Below are 22,459 nucleotides of genomic sequence, written 5' to 3' on the forward strand. Positions count from 1 at the left end.
ACAAATAATTACATTTATTTCTTATAGTATGTCTAAATTTGTATGCACGTGTATGTTACTGCTATAATGTAAATCCATATAGCAAAGTCATGAACATCAAACTGAACTTATTTGGTCCAATACAAATTCTCATTGCGACTATTTCTTTTAATATTGCATCAATAATTATATTATGAGTTTAAATAATAAACTATTTGAAATTATGCTATGCTGTGATGTATTTCCAAACAAGGGATTGTTTGTGCGACTTTTATTTTGGCAATATTGCGAAAGCGGAAAGACTCGACTAATGGTTTACTTCCTGTTTCAAACGCGTGTGGATGTCCACGCGGAAAAGTGTTGATCTGTTTTTTTCAGAACTGTCTGAGATCGTCGGTTAAACTATTTGCCGTGTGAAGCAAGCACCCATAATATTTTATTAGAATTAATAAGACCAAGAATTTATTTATTCTGTGGATAATATGGTCCGAGCACGAAGGTAGATACATACACGACGTCGTATTTAAGTTTTTGCTGATTTTTCTTTTTATCGCAATGAACAAACTTTTATCATACGTAGTAGATGTATGCACTTATTTAAAGTTGTTATTTATTCATCTATTTATGTAAAAAAAAAATTCATTGTATTCTAAAATGTTTTTATAAATAGCATGAAATATATTTGAATCAGATTTATTGGCTAGACAATATCAATGTTGATCAACAAAATTACAGATATTAAAAATGAGCCACAATGCTTGCTTTTTGCTAATGTGTTGCTTTATTTCACAGGGCAGTCAAAAAGCCCAGAGCAAAGAAACAACAGCAATATGACAGTGATGACCCTGATACTTATATACGTGAAGGCATTCCAGATAAGGTAACATTCTGGGGTAAATTTGTTTGTCTGCCCTTTTCCCCTTGGTTTATGGTTGTAAACACTTTTATTGTGTTTCTCTTATCAGAAATCTTCAAAGTATGTGGAGGACAAAGTAGATGAATTTCACAATCAGAAAATCTCAGTAAGTTTTTCTTTCTCCTGTCTACCTTGTATTTGACTATTGTCACACAGTGGAAGCAAATGTTTGGGTCTGATGTCATTAAGAATCATTTGAATATACACAAGAAAACAGCTGGCTTGCAAATTTTAGATAAGTACTGATGATGTTAAAATCTCTAAAAATAGCTTTTTTGTCATTAAAGAATCTGCATTATGCATACAGAATCTTACATAAGCTCCTAAGGTTGATAAATGTATGCCATTTTTGTATCAATGTTCCAACTTTTCATGCCGTGTTAAGGAATCACGTCCAAAACTTTGTGTAGATTAATTGATTTAAAATGTATAATGGCCTTAAATGATCTTACATTGAGTGTTATAGGAGATTTCTCCTGTCTTTGTAAACACCAAAATGAAAGTTTGTATAATACATATGCTTGCATGTTTTCTATTTAATGGGCATTTGTCTGAAATATGTATTATATAATATTTGACCATTATCTGTAGAAACTCTTGGCCCAAGGGGTTCAAGAGGACAGCGATCAAGAGGATGAATATGGTGAGGTAAGTAATTGTTTTAGTTGTTTCAAAATGGTTTTCTGTCCTCTTCAGCTTTGTTTGTTAAGCATGGTTTATATATGTTTCTGTCAGGAAGAAGTCATGCCCTTGAAGCTTCCTGAGTCAGATGATGATGATGATGATGATGAAGATGAGGCAAACAATAATGAGGAGGGGACCGATATGGAGAGTGACCTGGAAGGGAGAAAAGATGACGGTAATGTTTTAAAATGACCTACATGATATAACTGTATAATATATTATATTGGGGTTTATTTTGTGATAAAATTTTAATTCTTTATTCACCTTATAACCTTTTGGCCATAACTCTTGACACGCATTTCCTTCCTCTATAGATCTCCCAAATGACATGGCTTGGGGAAACAAAAAGAAGATATTTTATGATTCAGATTATGTCACCAAAAGTAAGCATTTTTCACGTTTACATACTGTATGTGCATAAACGTGCATACAGATCAATTTATGTTTTTTATATCTGTAAAGCATGTTGGATTTGTATATTTTGCAGAGGGCAAATCTCTTGAAGAGATTGAGGCCGAAGACAAAGAAGAGGAAGAGGAGGCCCAAAACGTTCAACGGCGATTGGCAGCCAACCTGAGCGAGGAAGACTATGATCTTAACCTGCTTGAGGTATAACAGTAGTATTCCAAAGGACATCGGTACAGTTTAGATGTTTGCTTCAGATCACTCATACGTCTTTGTATTAATCCTGTGGTCCGTTAGGAGTTTACAGCGGAGGTTGAAGCGCAGAAGACAGCTGAAACAGAGGAAAGGATTGTAAAGGACTTAAAAACAATGTCACAGAAAGAAAAGCTTAAAATGCTAAAGAAAGAATCACCGGAATTGTTGGAACTCATTCAGGATTTCAAAGCAAAGGTAGAGGCATAAAACAATTATGTTTTCATGACCAAATTGCATTGAGGCTGTTTACACCTGGTATTAAGATCCATTTTGGTTGATAGGATTACAACTAAATACAAGTGTAAACAGGGTTTATAACGTTTTGAGCTTGTTCACTTTCGACCACATTTAGAGGTCAAAAACGCAAGCTCGTACATGTAAAAAACACAAGCTAACAACAACACAAGCAGCGGATTCTGACCTAATATTAGTTGGCATCAATTTAAATCCGTCATTTATCCTGCTCGCGTTTAAACGAAAGCAGAGGGACTTGGCCACAGACGACCCCCTCAGAAAATCAGGACAAAAGAGACGGATTAAAATACCAGGTGTAAACGTGAATGTGTCTCCCTTCTGTCCACTTTGTGATCCCATCCACCAAAACGCATCTTAATACCAGGTATAAACAGCCTCTAAGACGTGATAAACACTTGCACTTGATGCGGTTATACAGTATTGCTCAATTGAAGTTGTCATTGCATGGTCAGCTTACAGAGTTAAGGGATGAAGTTCAGCCCCTTGTGGAAATGGTCAAAGATGGACGGATCCCCCCTGGAAAGGTGTGTTACATTTCCAGAAGTATTGTTGGTGATGTTTCTTTGTCAGTGATGAATTTGATTTCTAATATGGATATTAATGTAAATTGTAATAACATTTTTTGACTAAAACCCAGTTCTTGCCGTCATATCCTTTTTTTTCTCTAGGGTGCAAATTATCTCCTTACCAAACAGCAGCTTTATCTTAAGTAAGCATTACTTTACATTTTGCATACGGTTACACTACGATTGCACTATAATTTCACGCTACATGCTACTATATTACAGCATGATTTTTCCTTCTTTCTAGCTATTGCACAAACATTAGTTTTTATTTGGTTCTAAAAGCGAAGCGAATTTCAGCACATAATCATCCTGTGATTGAGAGACTGCTGACATACAGAAATGTAAGTATAACCAAAGTTTTGTATTTCTTTTAAACTGAATAATTTATCAGATGGTTGCATGTGTTAAGCATTTTGACTAAACATCTCATAATTTTTTTATACAGCTGATAAATGAACTAGGCAATGTAGATGCTAGACTGGCTCCTCAACTGCGTCAACTTCTCTCTGAAGACCAGCAGGACAGGACCGCAAAGAGATCAGTGGGAAGCAAACACACCAAAACCAAAGTTAGTTTACTTTGAATTGCATAATAATGTTTAGTTATTTGGTTCATTTTGCTTATGCTGAGTCTAATGTCTTGTTTTAAGGTGCCAGAAGAGGCTGAGTTGGAGACGGCCGAGGCGTCTGACTCAGACGAGGAAGCAAATCTGCGCTTCTATAACGCTATGGCGGAGAGGCAGAAACTGAAGAGGAAGAAGAACGAGCCTCAATATGAGAATGAGTAAGTCTGTTTAAAGTAAAAGTTACGTGACTGTCAAGTCTTCTGCTTTTAACCCATCCCAGTGAGTAGTTAACACTCATTGCAATTCGTGAACACACACACGCAGCTGCCGGGGGGCAAATGTAGAAAGCGTGCCTCACAGCCTGCCAGCCATGAGACTTGAACCACTGACATTTGAGTTGCAACCCCAACTCTCTTACCATTAGGCCACGCTGTTGTGATGATCTGTCATGATAAAAGCAATAGAAACCTTACTGTCATCATTGCGTTTCCAGATTGATGGAGGAGGAAGAGGTGGAAGGAGATGCTAAACGAAGGATCACTTATCAGGTGAAGTGTTGCAGCTTAACTACATGCAACTCACATTTTTAAAAAGAGAATGTGTGTTAAGAACTAACTAGTATTATGTCACTATCATTTTTTAACAATATGACTTATGTCTATTTTGGTTACAGATGTCCAAGAACAAAGGGCTCACACCCAAGAGGAAGAAGATCGATCGCAATCCCAGAGTCAAGCACAGAGAGAAGTTCAGACGTGCACAGATTCGTAGGAAGGGTCAGGTAGGTGTCATGTTAGAGTCCCAAGCTTGTAACTACGGTAAAGTATCGTTTTAGATAGATGCTGAATGCAAAATGTGTGTTTCAGGTTCGTGAGGTGCATCGTGAGGAGACGAGATACAGCGGAGAATGGTCTGGTATTCGTGCTGGTGTTAAGAAAAGCATCAAACTCAAGTGATAAATCTAGCTGTGATCCTCGATCAAGCTTATTGATTATATACTCACTATTCCAGATACCAACAGATATGTATTGTTTATACAGCTCAAAGAAAAAGCATATGCCCAATGAAAGTTATCACAGGAATGAAGAAATGATTTTGTGATATGCTGGGCTTTTCAAAACTGTTATAGTTTAAGTATTAAAAAAAGTCTAACATGTATAAATATTTGAGAGAGTTTATTGTTCTTTTCATACATACTACATTGTTAAAAGCAACTGGTAATGCATTGTGATTTAGTGCAGACAGACTTAAAATCTGATTAACATGAAAAAAATGCAATGTTATATTCAGTATGTTCTACTTTTTTCCAAATAGTTATATTTTTAATTCTTTCAATGATATAGTACTCATCGTCATGGATCACAATATGTTACAGGCCACAACAATATAATTTTTTTCTATAAAAAGTGTCTTATATAGCTAAAAACCATGATTGTCTGTTGTCTAACTTAAGTGTCAATTCTGTTACTGTCAAACAACTAAGGTAAAGGTGTGTGTGTTTCTCTGTGTATGAATGCTAGTTCTATTACATACTGTCAACGCTGATCCATGAAAAGGAGTGTCAAATTATTATAATTATTTAATATTTAACAATGACTGTACACCAAATGTACATGCAATCATATAATCATCCGTTCTCATTTGTGCCTAACCTATGGATAAAACAGGATTTATATAGCTCTCCATTTGTAGACAAAAGAAAATGATTTGTTTTTTGCTTTTTCATAAAGCTTCTATACTTAAACACTGAAATATCACATAACCACAATTAGATGTCTGTCCACTCAAATTTTTAACCTTGATTGTTTGTTACATGATCCCAGATCTGCCTTCAAGAGCAACTTTAGTTAAAATGCAAAGAATCAAAAGCTTTTCATATTTGAGACATAAATTGACTGTGCGCTGAGGTCAGATTGCTGACAATCCTTTCTTCAATTTCTACATCTCTCTGCACTTCCTCGTCTGTGAGGATTAACTCTTGTTGTGTGTCCTTGGTGACAACTACCACGTATCCACGGCGGGTGTCAAGAACATTCGCGACCACTGCCTGGTGGTTATAAGTGTCTAAGGCACGACGTGCTCGCTCCAAAAGGATGGAGGGATCGGTTTCCAGCTTGAAAGAGATGACAAAAGCCTGAGGTGCCCAGTCTTTCACCAACGGGGAGAGCATCTTGGGCACCATCTTCATACTTATCTGAGCAACGTAAAAGAACAACGTGTTAGTTGGAGCTAACTAAGAGTAACTCCAAATTTTTTAGCACTGATTATGTTGAATCAATATTTTATACAAGACCTGAAGTGGACCATTGGAGGATTGAATTTTGTGTTCTGGCATTTCAGAAGCCGGTATGTAAAAGTCAGAGACAGCCGCAGCCAGATAAAACATAGCTTTGGATCCTAGAACAAAAAAGTAAAGAATAAACATGTGTGTTGCGTATACATATATAGTCACTACAAATGCCTGAAGTGAACACCCACAAAATTACAAGTTATCATCACCTATGGAGTTTAAAGCCTGTGCTGAAGCCTTGAGAAGATGAAGATACTCCGATAAAGTGTTGAATTCCACTGGCAGCAGTAATTCATTCGCTTTCACTTCCTGATACCGTTTGAGAACCTGTCCAATGTTTGGAAGTACCTTCTGATCCACCACAACCTCACCAGTGTCCTTCTTATCAATCTGTAATTTTAAACCGTCCAGTAAATTAACCCCAGTGTACAATCGAGAGTATGGATAGAGAGAACGATGCCTATGCAGAAAGATCACTGCATAACCAGAACCGAGGAAATACTCAGCAGAAGATGCCCCTCTTCGGCCGCTGCTGAAGTTGTCCAAAAAACGTACAGTTCTGGACTCCAGAGGAACTTTAGTGCCTCCTGATGTTATCAGAACTACTTTGCGACCGGCTGATCCATGACGTTCAGCAAACTCAGCCATGAGCTTCTTGACCTCCTCTACATGAGAGGGGACTGCAAACTCTTCTGACAGTCCTACATCCATTGCACCTGAGGGCTCAGAGTTGGCCATTGTAAACCTGAAAGATAAAGTATTTGTGTGTTGTGCACATTAAGAAGGTATTAAAAACGTGTAGAAGAATGCGTATGAAAACACATCCTACAGTACATAACACATGGATCAGGAAGGTCGGGATACTCGACCAATGCAAAGCAGGTTTGTAATTTGACTTTCAGCTGGAATGCAAAAATAAATATAAAGTAATACAGAGTTTACATTTGTTGACAACATAAGATATTCTCGCTGGCTGCGTTTGCTCATGTCATTACAGTTACCGTGATTATATGGATAAAAATCGTAGGCAAAACGAGACTTTTACCTGTTTAGACAGTAAGTGATTAAACCACCAGAAATAAACCGTGAAAAAAAATGTAATGCACACTTGTAAGGGCGAATGACCATAAACTTGGACAAATAAAGTAATGCAATGAGATGTCACTTCCCTTAGCTTACTGACTGAAGTGCGCGCATGCGCAACTATGGCTCTTGCCGAGGGCTTCCGCGTAAATGTCAAAATAAAGGTTCCTTTTTCGGGCGTATTTTTTCTGAGTAATGTTACTATTAAAATACATATTCGCTGAACATAACCGGAAGTTTTATTTGTTAACATAAAGTGCACATGGAAACAGGGATTAACGTAGTCTAGTATAATAAGTTATTTTTATATGTGCATAAACTTTATCGTGTTCAAAGATAATATAACAAGATTTGTTCGAACAACTAAATGTAATATAAAAAAGGTATTTTACCTGCAAATTCACGTGTTAGCAATACGAAACAATTACTTAATTGCGCTAACAACCTACAATTCAGTGAAGGATAAGGATTTTATAAAAATATCATAATGAAATATTCTACCAACGCAATGGAAACGTAACGAGACTATAAAAGATACTGTGGACAGCAACAATGTAAAATACTAAAGATCCCAAAAATATAAGTAACATATAAAAATAACACAAAACTATCAAATAAATATTTTATGACAAACATGTATGAATATTATTCTTGTTTGTTATTTGTAAAAGTCGTTAAAACGTGTTCTAAATATTTTTTAATATTTAATATTTTTGTACACCGAATTATTAAGGGAACTACTTATTTCAGCTGCAAACCTTGACGCTTGGTACAGGGGGCCGTTCTCCGGCTCATGCCCAAAAGTAGTTCCGGAATTTTGATCCGCGGAGCAACCGCGCGGTGCCCGGATGTTAGCTATTCACAGAGAAAGACGAACGAGATCGAGAGAGGCGGAGAGGCTAGGAGACACCACGGACTAACCGGTAAAGCTATCACGGGTCTCAAACCCACGACAAACGCGGAGTGTTGACTCTCATTTCGAGGAGAGAGAGGGAGCCGTGATCGAAAAAAGGAAGGGGAGGGGACCGCTAACTTTGACAGAGCTGGACTGGCCTCAAGCAGCTGACACGAGCCCGGGTGAGTGAGCGCGAGCGAGTGAACGTTACGAGCTTGCGACACGGAGCTTGCGAAGTTGAAGTCGGGGCCCGCGAAAAATGGACGACTTTGCGGTTAGTTGTGTGGCGCTGAAGTTCTTGCGAGGGGGTGGGACTCAGGCCTTCAGTGGTATGCTGTTGCTGCGGTCTGTCGGGGGCAGGTGGGGACACCGAAGGCTCCACTGTCACTGGGAGAACAAGTTTAGTTAGCAAGCCAGCTAGCCGCCGATTTTGTCAGACAGGTAGCTATAGAGTGAGCGGCTAATCAGCAGCCTGTTTTACTTTAGCACGTTTGCTATTTGTTGAATTATGTGACAGGCATTGACGTGCCAACCTTGAAATATTTGTCACTGAAACTTAGTCAGTAAGGCGAGATGGTAGCCGAACTGCTCGGCTGGGAACTGCCAAACGAGCAACTTTTGGTCCTGTCAACTGACTAGTTGGAGGCCGTATCTATTAATATTTTGCAAACAGACGCGCGGCAGCTGCGTGTCATTGCGAATAAGAACCATGGCCAATTTGTGGTGCCTTTAAAATGTCATTAATATGCATGCGAAGTCACTGTGGGCATTGATGGCTGTGCATGTAAAACATAAAAGTGTATCAACGCTGATTAACTTTGTGCTATTGTGTATATTATTAAGCTGTTACAGTGGCATGATCAAGTAAAGGTGTGCTGGAGTATTTATCCTATCTGTCACATATGCCGAATGAATAAGCAATGATAACCAGAGGAATTAAACCACAGGTGGTAATCTGTTACTGATAATAATAACTTTGTACAGTTATGTGTAGCCACGTGCAGAATTTCATACACGTCATATCTATCTCATGATGTTAAACTTTGCTGTGTCTTGTACATTTAGGTCTAGACCTCCTCTTGTTATCAACTACTGGAATGTTAGCAGGTATTTAGGTTATCCCCTTTAGCTACAGCAAGAACAGACCTTAACTGTCATGTTGGGCTCATTGTTAAATTTGCTGTGTTGCTCCTACTATCACACATACATACTGCACATGGGTCCACCATAAATTAGCATCATGTTGTCAATAAATAGATGCATTGCATTTCACTGACAGTTTTTCTGTTCGTGTTTCACATGCAAGAAATTCTGATAACCGGCTAACAGAATTTGTGTTACCAGTTATAGTGGGATTTTCCCCTCCTCATTCACTTAGAGTAAGAATAGAGAGTGTTGAATTGTGCACCAGCATGCTTAAAATATTGCCTGATGGACATATGTGAACTACCCGTGACATATTTTCCCCACCCAGTCAGTGTGGCAATACAATAGTGTGAAAGATTCACTTTAGCACCAGACTTGTTTGTCTTTGGGTTGTCAGCTCACAGAACGCAGAAAATGATTGAACCATCAGTTGCTTGTCAGAACATGCCTGGTGGATCTTATGCTGAAACTACTGCCTTTTATAGGTTTTACAATAATAAGAATGCATTTGGTATCATAAAAAAAAAATGTTAACCATTTGCTAAATCCACTCTTAGCACAATATCACAGTAAAGTTAATTAAAAGTAACCATAAAGGACATTTAATGACACATACACATTTTTAAAAGTCTTCCCGTTGTTTATTTACATTGGTTTTTAAATACCATGTATCATGATTTACATGTACTTACCACATAAGTGCTATTTTTGTATTATTCTTACTATAGCAATTAATAGGAGTAACAAGTAACTCAGACACCGTAAAGTGTTAATGAAATTTGCAACTAACTTTTAAATCGTATCTAAAGAAAGGGATTGCTTCTTAAGTATCTTTTTCTTTTACTCTTACGCTGTATGCTGCTGTTCATTAGTACTTTGCTAAATGGGCTGGAATGGGAGCTGTTAAAGAACACAAGCATGGCATCTGTTGTAGCGTACCGTAACTGTTCCCATGCCAGGATCTGAAGAGGCCTCCGCTGCAGTATTGCACACAGACTCGGCTCTTTCTTGCCTTCAGGCCTCGATGGGCATCCTGCCGCTAAATCTAAACTCACCTGGAAACTGCTGGCTTTATGCATTCCACCTACTTTTTATCATCGCTAAACGATGCCATGGGCTACACACCAAATGGGCCATTGTTTGGCGCTTTAGATCTTTGATGGCTGCTTTATTAATTTTTTACATGTAAGAGCTATACGGCGTAATGAGCTGTCTTTACTGTTACGTTGTTTACAGTGCTTTCCAAAGCATTGTACGTTTTTTATCTTTTCCCTCTGCTGAATTGGTTGGTTGATGAGATTTTGTCCCACATTGAGAATGAGAAAGTTAAGCCTTTCTCCAGCTGTGTTGCTCGGTGTCGGCACAAACATCTGTTCTCTTAAGTTGGTGTCGTGTAAAACCAGTGTATTATTTGCTCTCTTTTGTGCTTGCGTTCAACAAGTGGTTTGTTTAGCTTTTCTTGATCAGACAGATTTTAGTTTGTGGAAGAGAGGTGCAATGACTTTGAATTATCAGCAAACCATGTGTAGATCGTGCAGACTGACATGGACAAAGAAGAGACAGCCCCTCACCTTTAGCATACCAATTGCTCATTTGGAATTCAGTGGTGGTCCTTTGCCCAGCCCTGTCTCACTGAGAGGCTTTTAATTTTTCCCCCTTGTTGAAACGATTATTCAAATGGCTGTGTCCGTGAGATGGAGTTATCAGACCCCTGTTGGTAAATGGGGTGCAGGCTAGCTAAATGCATGGCTCCCCCAGCTCAGACACCACCCATCAGGTAACTGCTCAACCAGTGGTATTTATAGTATAATTGCACTGCTCCTCTCTTAGTGACATTTTATATTTAGGCATTTAGTAAATCTTTTATCCAAAGATATAAATTTTTTTGGGATCGAACTCATGACCAGTTGAGCCAGAGGAACACTGTATGCTCCTGTCTGCATAAAAAAATATTGCTTTTGTTGCTCTGCTTACGTCCTTTAGCCCTTGCTTTAGTGGGTTTTATTATTACATGTTGGTACTTGTTATGCATAGAAATTAATCAAAACGTATTCGGGTTGCATAACGATTAATCGCAATTAATTGTTTGCAGAATACATTTTTTTTTTTTGCATTATGTATGTGTACTGTGTATAATAATACACATGCATGTATAATTTTAGAAAAAATTATATTTATAGAATAAATATTTGTATAAAATATAAATATAAAAATGTATATACACATGTAAAAAACTCTTAAAGGTGATATAGAATGATTGAATGGGGTATTTATCCTTGTTCTGTGATGTGACATGTAGACAACATTTTTTTTGTTTGGGTCTGTAATGCCTAAGAAGCTTCCTAAAAACCTCTCTCAGATAGCTCTATTAGGGTGGGGGATCTTATACAAGTGGTTTTGCACCTATTTGGCTCCCCCTACTGGCTTAAATTGCAATCTCATTACTGATTGGCTGACTTTGCTGCCACTCTAAAAATGTAGCCAATTATTTTAAAGTGGAGGGGCAGGGAGATGCCTGTGATGTCATAAGCATCAGTTTTTCAGATTGGGCCGTTTTCTGGCTGACATTTCTAAAAGAGGAATTTCTATGAGACTGAGATGTTTAGCATGTCTAGCACTTTTCTGAATGCGGGTAGACTACCATTATTCAACAAAGACAAGGTAAAAATTGTTTTTCTTCTCTGTCCCCTTTTAATATCTACATGCATGTCTATTTATTTATGCATAATTATTATACACACTACACACACATATATGATGTAAACAAAAACTTTAATTCTACAAACGATTAATCGCGATTAATCGTTATGCAGCCCTAAAACATATCACTGTTGCAATGGTTGTGATAAAATAATTAACAGTTATTAGTTAAATGCAGAATCATTAGCAAACAAGTAAGCAGTGGTAATGTATGCAAGCTGCTTACCATTAATACCAGCACCAACTACTGAGCTATCCTTTTGTCCATTTCTAACTGTTGCAAGCTGATGTTATGCCAAATCCAATATGAAGCTTTGCTGTGTGTTGGTGAGAGTCAGTAAGAAGTAGCTCAGTCTTCATTAGCAAGGCTGTTCATCACTTGAATGCAGATGAGCTGTGGACCCATTCATCTCTGATTCCAATTTGAATCTTGTTTGCAGTCATATTGTGCAAGACCACTTTTCATGTTAAAGAACTCTCTTTATGTGAAAGATCACAGGGGGATAATTGCACTTAAATGAACCTCATTTAGCACTGACCAGAGCAATTACAGTAGTTCCAGGGATTTTGGTTCACCAGACGCTGGCACCGGAGCTTCAAGGCTCCTATTGAAACTGTTTGATTGAAATAATGCAGTGCAACGGGAGATTCATACTTATGAATGGCAATGTATTATTTTAGCGATCGCTGAAAATTAGCTACTCAAAAGGTGCTATAAGGTGAATCGAAGCCAACGCAGTTTCTTCAGGCGAAACCCCTGGGGCTTTCGGGAGCTGTTTTATTATTAATGTTATTCAGGAGCCAAATTTCGAGTTTTGCTCAGCTGGGTGCTTTAATCTATTTTTGCTGTAAATTAATGAATTTTTAAAGAGCCCCTCACTAGATATGGGTGGATATGGGAACGCTGCACTGGTTCAGAGTTTTTTAAACTACACCCCCCCTCCACCCTTGGGAGGGGGAGCGCGGATCTACCGAAGCACTACACTTTCATTTCTTATTAATGCTGAAATTCACTGCCAGAGCTCTGCCAGCCTCCCCATGTACAGAGAACTTTGTCAGATGTTGGTCTATACTGTGCTATGCCGGCTGATCCAGCAGCAGTTGGAACTCCAGCTATGTGGTGCAGTGGACAGATTATGTGTCATCTGCCTCAATTACCTGGCTGGAGACCTGTTCAAGCTGTCTACCCTCCAGTTCAGGTTTTTCAGGAGTACAGACTGGACCACAGCTACATTCAGTTCCATGTAGATCGAAGTTCAGACATTGTACTGATTTTTGTTGTTTCAGCATGTCAGATGCAGTCATTCACTTTTTAACTGTGCCATCTTATTTGACTACATATATTCTCGGTTCACGACCAGCACATCTGAGAAATGTGTGGGGATCCACCTTTTCTTTCATTTTGACAGCAGAAAAATTTTGTGCCGCATTGCCCATTTTTCCTTGACACAATGTGTTGGTCTTTAAGGGTGTGTCGCGGTGGAACTGACTAAAACAGTTGTCTAAAACAGTATGACAAAAACACAGTATCTCTCATTTTGTACTCTCTCTAATGGTATTAGAGATGCTCCTCTTCAGCAGAGACTTGGTAGCTGTGAGCAGAGAAAGGATTTTGCTTAGATTACACAGCTTAAGTAATCATAATCAAGCTCGCCTAATACCTTTTAATAACCATTTTAATTACTTTAGCTTACTGCAAACTCAGCTGTAGTTACAAATTCACTTCTAGAGAAACTCTAATAACTTGCTATAGATGGACAATTATCCATGCTCTCTGCTCCAAGAGCAATTTCTGACCAGTTATCTTCATGTTCTGGGTCATTTCATCCATATTGAGAGGGTAAGCGGGCAAAGCTATAATGCAAACATTTCTCTAATTAGGAAACGTAATTGGTTTAGTGCAGTTTAAAGGTTCAGTTTTGCCTTTCAAGTTAGTTCAAGTTGCCCTTAAAATGGTAAAACTGTAGGCTTTTAATTGTCACTAGTTTTTTATTTATTCTGTATTTAAAATTGTCTTTAAATGATTTCAATTGCTGTTGTTTTGCTTTATTCAACTTTAATTTGACATTGCATTATGCTAATTTGAGAATTTAATAACTTAAATAATTGAATAATTCAGGGTCATTTTCCAGGGGCAGCGAAATTACTTAGAGGAATTTAGAAGAATATGAAGAAGTAAAAATATAGCGAGCAGCAAGGGGGTGTGCACACCAAAGCTTTTATGCCAGCGGCCGTGGCGTTTTTCAAAAAAGCAACAGCTGGCGGGTTTATTCCTTGCCAAGACCGGCGTTTCGCGCCGAGAGTTAAAAATTATTCAACTTTGGGTGAAAAGCTCAGCTCGTCAGTTCTCACGCAGCCGTTCAATCACAGGGGAGGAGAAGTGGGACATATATCACAACAACCAACCGGCGCATCGTACAGCAACTGATAAACAAAGCAGAAGTAGCTCAGCAACCAAAGCGCTCATCTGAAGAAAGCTGGCAGTCGGCTTCCACCGGGCGCTTTCAGCCACATTTAAAAGTTTTGGTGTGCACATCCCCTTACTAGGAGGCTGTTTACACTTGGCATTAACATGCGTTTTAGTCGATCGGATCACAAGTGGACGACGTTAATGCCAGGTGTAAACGGTGTTTAAAACGTTTTGAACGCGTCCACTTTCAACCACATTCAGAGGTAGTCGAAACCCCTTTCGATCAAATTTCTTTTGTAGTGTAAACACACATGTGGTGAATGTGTTCGAACAGCCACACGCGACCGCCTTCTCTCCGCCCATTTATCTAATTGGAGGTACTAAACACAAGTTTTACGTTTTTTTTTACTTCTGGCGTGAACGCACAGTGAACAGCGCTATTTTTAGTCTTTCATTGATACAATTAAAGCGGATGATCTCTGTAGTTTCGTTTTGAAAGCGTGTGAAAGTTGCGCGATCATATTTCATCAATTGTGCTGAAAATTCAGAGAAAGCTCTAACATATACACGTACAAAACTCTGTGCATCATGTTTACTTGCTAAACAAGCAGTGGACTCCGACATAATATTAGTTTGCGTCCATATAAACTCATAATTACTCCCGCGTGCGTTTGAATGACAGCAGAGAGACTCGCCCACCGTCTCACAGACCACCCCCTCACAGTATTCAGGACAGAAGCGGTCGAAAGTGGACAAAAGAGACGGATTTAAATATCAGGTTTAAACGTGATGTGTCTTTCTCGTCCACTTGTGATCCGATCGATGAAAACACATCTTAATACCAAGTGTAAACAGCTCCTAGGTTATATATGCACTGATTGTGGTTTATTTCTAAATCAAAATAATAGCACAGGTAGTGTTGTGCATTCCCAGGATTCCTTGAAGGATTCTCAAGTACATTCCCAAATACATCATAAAACATGTTTGCCAGTTGCAATTGATTGAATACACTCTCAATGGGAATAGCATGCAACTATTCAGAGCCTCACCAAGAAACTGGTACCAAGTTACGCTTGGCTAGATGGTGAAAAAATACCATTACAGTTAAGACTTTAAACTTAAGCTAGCAGTAAACAACTCAAGTGTCTTTTTTTGTTCAAGTGTCATCTTATAGACATCTTAAGTCATGCGTTCATCTGGACTATAAACATAAGTTGGTTTCACAAACAAGGCTTGGCTAAAGACAGAACTAGGCCTTAGTTAAATTAAGATGTTTAAGCCCATTTTATAAACATGTCTGTCTTAGAAAAAGATGTTACTGGTGTGTATCCTCAGACAAATCAATGACACTGGCATATTTTAAGGTCTATCAGTGCAAGTTGTTTTCAGTTGAGACAGCTCAAACATGTGTTTTAGTCTAGGACTAGCCTTAAGCATTGTCTGTGAAACTGGGGGAAAATATTTTTTCAAATAATTTTAAGGGGACATATCATGAAAATCAGACTTTTTCCATGTTTAAGTACTATAATTGGGTCTCCAGGGCTTCTATCAACTAGAAAATGTGATAAATATCAACCCAGTAACTAGGGCTGTGCAAAAATATCGATATAGTTAACTATCTTGATTCCTTTTTCCACGATAGTGTATCAATTTTTCAAACTTTACTATCGATATTTTCTTAAAACCCATCAAATCCCTCTGTGTGCATCAAACAACCTCCTCCGCCGCTGCTGTAGTTGTGGCTGTCCAGTTGTTTGTCATATACGGCCATTTGGCCAATGTCTCAGATGTAAGCGTGAGTGAGAAAATGGCTGAAAATTTTAAAACACCTGCACCTTTCAAAATCGACGTGTGGAAGCACTTTGGCTTTTTTTTAGTTAACTCTGTTTTGCATTTTTGACATATAAAAAAAGTAAAAGTACTGCAATGTATCGCAACATGCAACGTATTGTATTGTATTGTATCATGATACATCATATTATGGTCCATGTTTCGTGATATGTATCGTATCGCGAGGCCCTTGCCAATACCCAGCCCTACCAGTAACTTTCTCTGCAAGCATGTGAAAACATAGGTCACAGAAATGTGGCTCCCCCTGTGATGTCAGAAGGGGATAATACCGTCCCTTAATCTGCACTATCCAACCACAGCACTGCCATATAGTGCACTGATCAGCTCATTTGCATTTTTAAAAGGACACACCCATAAAAATGGATCTCAAATTCTATATAGCATACATGTAACACATTGAGACATTAATCTTTGCTCAAACTTTTCACCTGTTTGATTTAAATCCATTTACAGCATTATTACATGCATGCTGTGGATCACATCAAAAGTGATTCTGGCACAGGATTGTTTTAATGCATTTAGCACATCAGCGAGTGTGATAATTTACAGTGATGGTGTGCTCGGCTTAGAAGCGCAACCACTTTTCTGCTGTGATGCATTTTACAACATTTCTTGAACCTATTTACTCCTATGCTGAAGAATTTCTACATGAATCGGTTATACCATTCTTTTTCAAGCGAATGATTCTGTCATTGCGGCTCAGAAAGACCTTGAACATAGCCCAAGATCCGCTGTGTGGAATGGGGGTTAGCGGAGCTTTAATTTGACGTAGCAGACACCTAAAAGTAATTGCTCCCTCCCCTTCTTAAACCCGCTCTTCTTCTGCTGTATTCAGCTGGCTTCTCTTACTTAACAAACAAGAGTTCTGTGGAGAATGCCTCATGTTACTCAAATGAGTCATATTTCCTTTGGACACAGCGCTGCTCCCTTTGCACAGTTCAAATTAACCCGAAGTGGGGGAAGGGGGGCACTCGTACCGCTTGACTCCGAAGCTTTTGGAGACCCGGTCGGTTTCTTTGGCCCTGTGTTGGTGTGTCAGTGACGGGACATTATTTGCACTGATCAATGGATCTTTAGAATGCCAGATCCCTTGGCGGCTGACACTACTGACATCGGGTTGGGCTGGCTGAGTCATCGTCTCTTAAATAGGCCGGCTGGAATCCTAGCCCTTGTAGTGACCCCGCCAGAGGCTGCAGTTGGACCAGGATAGTAAAAGAGTGCCTGAAGGAGATTGCACCTGGTGTCTAATGCCGTTTTGTACTATTTTTTTACTCCTTTTTTTAACCTATTGTACTAATAATGCAGGCTAGATGGGGAGTCCAACTGAGAAACTGGGCCAGCATTACAAACTTAGTGTGTGAATAAATTTTTAGGCTTTTCAGATAAATTTATTCATATGAATGTGTGCATGAGAATGAGCACTAAGGCTGGTTGATAGGGCATGTTTCGAATAAATTAAATGTTTTCATGACATAACATTAAGCAGCATTGCAGGGTTTTTCTTTTTATTGTTTCATTATGCTTATTTGTTTTCTATTTACAGTTATGAAGGGTTTTAGAAGTTTTAATAGCTAATTTCAATAGCAAAAACTGCTTTGGTTGGTTCATTTCTCTATATCAATATTTGAGATCAAACTTTAACTAACTTTGTTAGTAAGGGTGCATCGATAAATTGTCCGATGATGCTTGCTTGCTATGCTTCTCAATGAATTACGGTGAAATGCCGCTACATTCAAAAGCCAGATGGCGCTCTCGCGCAGAAACTCAATATGCGCTATAGACAAAGAACCATTAGACATGCAGCTCCAGGAAATGGCATAAGCACACATTTATATCACTGTTCCAAACCTTTTCAGGTATTTTTTATGATATTAAAGATTATTCGTGATGATTATGTTTGACGAATGTTGCTTTTTCAAATGCATGTTAATAAATAAATAGTGCTGCCTCACGATTATTCACAACTAATCGTTTGCAGAATAAAAGTTTTTGTTTTTATATGTGTGTTTACTGTGTATAATAATTATGTATATATAAATACACACACATACATGTTTAATTTTAAGAAAAATATATATTTATATAATAAATATTTATATAATAAATATTTATATTTATATATAATTTAAATTGTATATAAATATAAACATGTATATATACATGCAAATGTTTCTTATTTACATACATGCATGTGTCTGTGTGCATTTATATATAATTATTGTACACAGTAAACCCACATATATTATGTAAACAAAAACTTTTATTCTGCAAATGATTAGTCGCGACTAATCGTGAGGCAGCACTAGTTATAAATGACTCAAACTAATAGATGATTTCAGCTTGATAAGGACCTTCTGATCAAAAGCCGTAGTACATAAAATAGCTGTGCATAATATTGGCTGTGTGATTCAGAATAGTTATCGGCCAGGTATAGGGCCGGACAATAATACAATATCAATATATTTCGCGGTATAGTTTTTTTTTTTCAATAACTGTGATATGGTTTCTAAACACATTTCCGATATTTTGATATACATTACAGCGTCCCGTGGCCGTTCACACGTCACGTCTAAAAACGTGTTTTAAATGCAGGTCAAGGTGCGTCTTGACCATGAGTCTCCGGGACGCCAAGGAAAACGTAATGCCTGATCGGATTTAAATCTCTCATTTGAACCTCGCATCATTGCGAATAGTGCTTGCTCAGAAAAGAGCTGTCACTCAAAAGTACGAGAAGGAGGGGCGGGTTTAGTTTGCGTCAAGTCACAGCTTACCATAGGGCGGGAGAACGGGAGATGTAATGCAACACAAACTGAACTACGGATGAGAAAATTCAGGTTCCTGGGTTAAAAAAAAGGGGAAAGGTGAGAAACGTGCAAAAGATAAAAGTATGTAACTTATGCATCTATGACACTCGTCTCATTATGAGTATAATATATGTATTTAATGTAGTATGCTAGTATCTTATATAGCTTGCTGTGCAATTACAAATAGAGCTTTGATATATTTTTTGTATGTATCTTAAATAGCCTAAGTACTACCAAGTTTTAGTCACTTTTATTTTTTTACTCTTTTACTCATATTTGTCCACATATTTTCCCACATATTACTATAATAACTAAGGGTGTCACGATTTCGAAATCGATTGAAATTAAGTCACAACCTTGAACTTCGAATAAAAAATGGGATCGTCGATGCTGCCACGCCCCCATGTCACGTCCGGTTGCCAAGCGGGGGAAAATAAACCTCTCAGAGGTGCCTTTAAAAACATTGGTCCAGCGGAACGCGATTTAAAATTTTTAAAAACGAGGGATGTATTGCTACAACTCCTTGAAATGCATATCATAAACAGAAAAGTGAAGCCCACAAACCCTAATGCAAGGAAAAGCTCGCAATGTGCATGTTAATGAAAAACTATAATAATAATAAATAATAATAATGGCATATAATTTTTTGTCTTTCAAAAAAAGAATAAAAAATCGAGAATCGAACCGTGACCTAAGAATCGAAAATGTAATTGAATCGAGGATTTGGAGAATCGTGACACCCCTAATAATAACAAATTCATCAACCTTTTTATTACAGCATTTATCACTGACTGATGTTCAGGTGCACCTTATTATTAATATTAAAGGTGAGCATCAAAGTTTTATGTTTATTTGATCGTGAGTTTACATTTATTTTATTTGAAGGCTAAATACAAATTAAAGGTGAACATCAGTTTATTTGTATTAAAAAAAATTATATAGTTAATATGAGGAGCCTTCGTAGACATGGCAAATTTATTTGTTCAGATGTTTGTACAGACATTTGTTGTGGGCATTTTTTGCAGATTATCCCAAATTTTTTTTTAGCATTCATACCATTATGGGATTTCTATTGTATCGACCGAAATTTAGAAGTATACCAGCGATAGAAATTTTGGCCATATTGTCCAGCCCCAGCCAGGTATTATAAGTGTATATTGGAATTTATCAGATTTGTTAGTGTCAATATAGTTATTCATATTAGTTAATGATGCATTAATTAATGTTAACAGTTACAATGCTTGATTTTGTTAATGTATTAGTAAACGGCGAAACTAGCTAAGATTAATGAATTCTAAAAGTATTGTTCATTGATAGTTCGTGTTTACTAATGCATTAACTAATTGTTAACAAATACAACCTTACTGTAAACTGTTAGCAAACATTTATATATATATACACTATTTACATTTTGAAAAAAATGGTGCATTTAATTAAAAAATATACATTTTCAGTGTAACATGCTTTAATTATAAATTATTTCAAATTAGTCTAAATCATTGAGATCAGTCTCATAGGGCAAAATAATCTGCAGAGAAAAATTTCCTTTATGCCTTAACACAGAGGCCTCATGTTAGAGATTTAGTTTTATATGCTCCGTCTACAATAAGAAACTCAAAAAAAGTATTTAATGTTTTTGGAAGTCCAGTGTGATGATTTGCGAACTGCCTTTAAAGCTGCTAAAACATGACACCATTGCCAAAGAGCTTTAAGTGTTGTTCTTGCCTTTTCTATACCTGCACTATTTGGTTTCTTGCCAGAATTGGTGAGTCACCAGAGACTGAATGACCTACTTTTAATGTCTTCAAGGAGTGCCAGAAAGAGTTTCCCTTTTTATTTGCTGGTAAATGGAATGGGTAAATAAGGAACTCAACCCAATCGACAAGGTAGATGTGTATAAGCTGTGTCAATATGAGAGTATCATCTCAAAGAAATCTTAATGAGAAAGGAAGCTAAAAATGAATGAACTTTATTGTTACTTTTGTCCGAGTCTGCACCATCAAATTGCTAGCTATTAAACATTTGATATTTTTGTGGATGTTGATTTTCTAAACATGATTTTCAAAAGAATAGTTTAGCTACTCGGCTTTTGATTTTCTCTCATGAGACAGAAGACTATGTCTTATTAGGGGATTTCCTAAGACCATCTTTATCTTTTTAACTTGATCATGGAGCTTGCATTGCACTTCAGGTATGAAATTAGTAACATGACGGTAAATCACTTCAGCAAATTCTTCAGCTTAAAATAACAGTCCCACTTCAAGATTGTATTTTGACTGACTAATTGCTGTTTGTTAAGATTTGTGGATCTTGTTCTGAATCCGAGATAAATATGAATTATATGTGGTTTCCTGCCTGCTTTTCCCCCCATTTACAAGCCTCTGTGTCTTTGATATGTCATTTTGCTGTGAACCCTGCAGCTTCATCTGACATGAGCGGTCGTGCACAGTCCAATCTGCCAGCAACCCCTGGTATGCACGCTCCAGGGGTCGTGTATTCACAGTTTTTAAATACGGTTTGATTCCTCCACATCTCTGTCTTAATTTACTGTCCCATTAACATGCAAAAGTGGACATTGCTTTAGAAACCAATATGCAGTAGGGGGTAGCAGACAGTTTTCATAATGTGACCACACATACCCAGTAAAAGCTGTGTAGTTGCAATGGCTGCCTTTCAAAGAGTTTTTTAATAGCTGGATATTTTGCACATTATATGTGAAGCCTGCCAATGATTTATTGTTTTTTTTACATTAAATATGCATATGTAATGTAAAAGAACGTACTATAAAAAATAATCATTTTAAAATAAAATAAATAATTTTTTTTCAAAAATATAAAAAATTGACTGAGTAAGGTCATGTTAAAGATTGAAATCAAACTTTGATCCTCCTAATCTCTTATGTAGGTTATGAGACATTAGCCTGAATTTCACAGCCAAGGTCACATATGCTTATTGCTGGTCATTTAGTTACTGGGTCTCTTGAATATATTTGTTTGTGAACGATTACTGCATTGATGCATAAAACAAATAATTATTTTTAAGAAGTGTGTGCGCATGCTTCTATATCTATGAGGTAAGTATGCACGCACAGGAGATTGTAAATATAGCGCATTTCATATTTTTTAACTTGGGCTGCTGTTGAAAGTTCTTTAGGATGTAAATCGCTCAATCTACATGGTAAAGGTGCCACATTGCATCTCTAAACGATACGCGTCTCGCACCATATCAAAGAAGCAGAGAGAAGCTGGAGCAGTTTTAATGCGGGGCTTTAACAAAACAGACGAGAGAGAGAGAGAGAGAGAGAGACGCAACAGTAAAAGTGTGAGGGAGACGGACTTACCTGTGCAGTGTGCAGTAATATAAAAACTTGAGGATGCAACACACTTTGATTATTAGGCATGGGCCGATTTTGAAGGAATGATAACCTTAAGCAAAAAATACCACGATTTAACTGTGTTGCAGTATTGCCATTGCAACAATAAAATGTGTTATTTTTAAATGTCTGCGTATACAAACAACTTTTCAACTGGACACAATACAATATTTTTATGCAACATACACTATGTATGCCATGTAAAAATAAAGCCTTTTAAATTATAATATAATATTTACTAAACATATTTATATATATGTATATGTATATGTGTATATGTAT

General features: G+C 37.4%; 3 protein-coding genes across 4 annotated transcripts in view; 2 read left to right on the forward strand and 1 right to left on the reverse strand.

The window, feature by feature from the left end:
- Window positions 1-287: 287 nt before the first annotated feature.
- utp3 (UTP3 small subunit processome component) lies at window positions 288-4,694 on the forward strand. Its single transcript, XM_065241222.1, has 16 exons — window positions 288-478; window positions 772-859; window positions 945-1,001; window positions 1,487-1,543; window positions 1,631-1,754; window positions 1,894-1,962; window positions 2,067-2,188; window positions 2,282-2,434; window positions 2,947-3,018; window positions 3,163-3,203; window positions 3,305-3,401; window positions 3,506-3,628; window positions 3,710-3,843; window positions 4,119-4,173; window positions 4,299-4,406; window positions 4,492-4,694. The coding sequence occupies exons 1-16, from the start codon at window positions 462-464 to the stop codon at window positions 4,579-4,581; spliced, it is 1,407 nt and encodes a 468-aa protein (XP_065097294.1). The 5' UTR covers window positions 288-461; the 3' UTR covers window positions 4,582-4,694.
- Window positions 4,695-4,783: 89 nt separating this feature from the next.
- On the reverse strand, window positions 4,784-7,118 carry ppcs (phosphopantothenoylcysteine synthetase). Its single transcript, XM_065241223.1, has 4 exons — window positions 6,961-7,118; window positions 6,125-6,660; window positions 5,919-6,022; window positions 4,784-5,819 (listed from the first exon to the last, which is right to left on the reverse strand). Exons 1-4 carry the CDS (start codon window positions 7,041-7,043, stop codon window positions 5,499-5,501), a joined length of 1,044 nt encoding a protein of 347 aa, XP_065097295.1. The 5' UTR covers window positions 7,044-7,118; the 3' UTR covers window positions 4,784-5,498.
- A 687-nt stretch (window positions 7,119-7,805) lies between these two features.
- The window catches only part of foxj3 (forkhead box J3), a 109,042-nt gene continuing 94,388 nt past the window's right edge, over window positions 7,806-22,459 (forward strand). The window contains exon 1 of one of the 2 annotated variants that reach the window (XM_065241220.2): window positions 7,806-8,075. The gene's annotated coding sequence lies outside the window, so the exon portion shown is untranslated. The remainder of the gene's footprint in view (window positions 8,076-22,459) is intronic. The other variant, XM_065241221.2, reaches the window with a different exon arrangement.

This window comes from Paramisgurnus dabryanus, chromosome 14 (genome assembly GCF_030506205.2).
Source record: "Paramisgurnus dabryanus chromosome 14, PD_genome_1.1, whole genome shotgun sequence".
Taxonomy (NCBI): Eukaryota; Metazoa; Chordata; class Actinopteri; order Cypriniformes; family Cobitidae; genus Paramisgurnus; species Paramisgurnus dabryanus.

What these genes read in the sequence shown, in the direction of transcription:
- ppcs (XM_065241223.1), bottom strand. Translation starts at nt 7,043, where the DNA reads ATGGTCATTCGCCCTTACAAGTGTGCATTACATTTTTTTTCACGGTTT. An exon ending in ACAGGCTTTAAACTCCATAG is followed by an intron (nt 6,023 to 6,124) that starts GTGATGATAACT and finishes TTTTTGTTCTAG; the next exon opens with GATCCAAAGCTATGTTTTAT. An exon ending in CCTCCAATGGTCCACTTCAG is followed by an intron (nt 5,820 to 5,918) that starts GTCTTGTATAAA and finishes TACGTTGCTCAG; the next exon opens with ATAAGTATGAAGATGGTGCC.
- utp3 (XM_065241222.1), top strand. An exon ending in AAACAGCAGCTTTATCTTAA is followed by an intron (nt 3,204 to 3,304) that starts GTAAGCATTACT and finishes CCTTCTTTCTAG; the next exon opens with CTATTGCACAAACATTAGTT. An exon ending in GCAAACACACCAAAACCAAA is followed by an intron (nt 3,629 to 3,709) that starts GTTAGTTTACTT and finishes TCTTGTTTTAAG; the next exon opens with GTGCCAGAAGAGGCTGAGTT.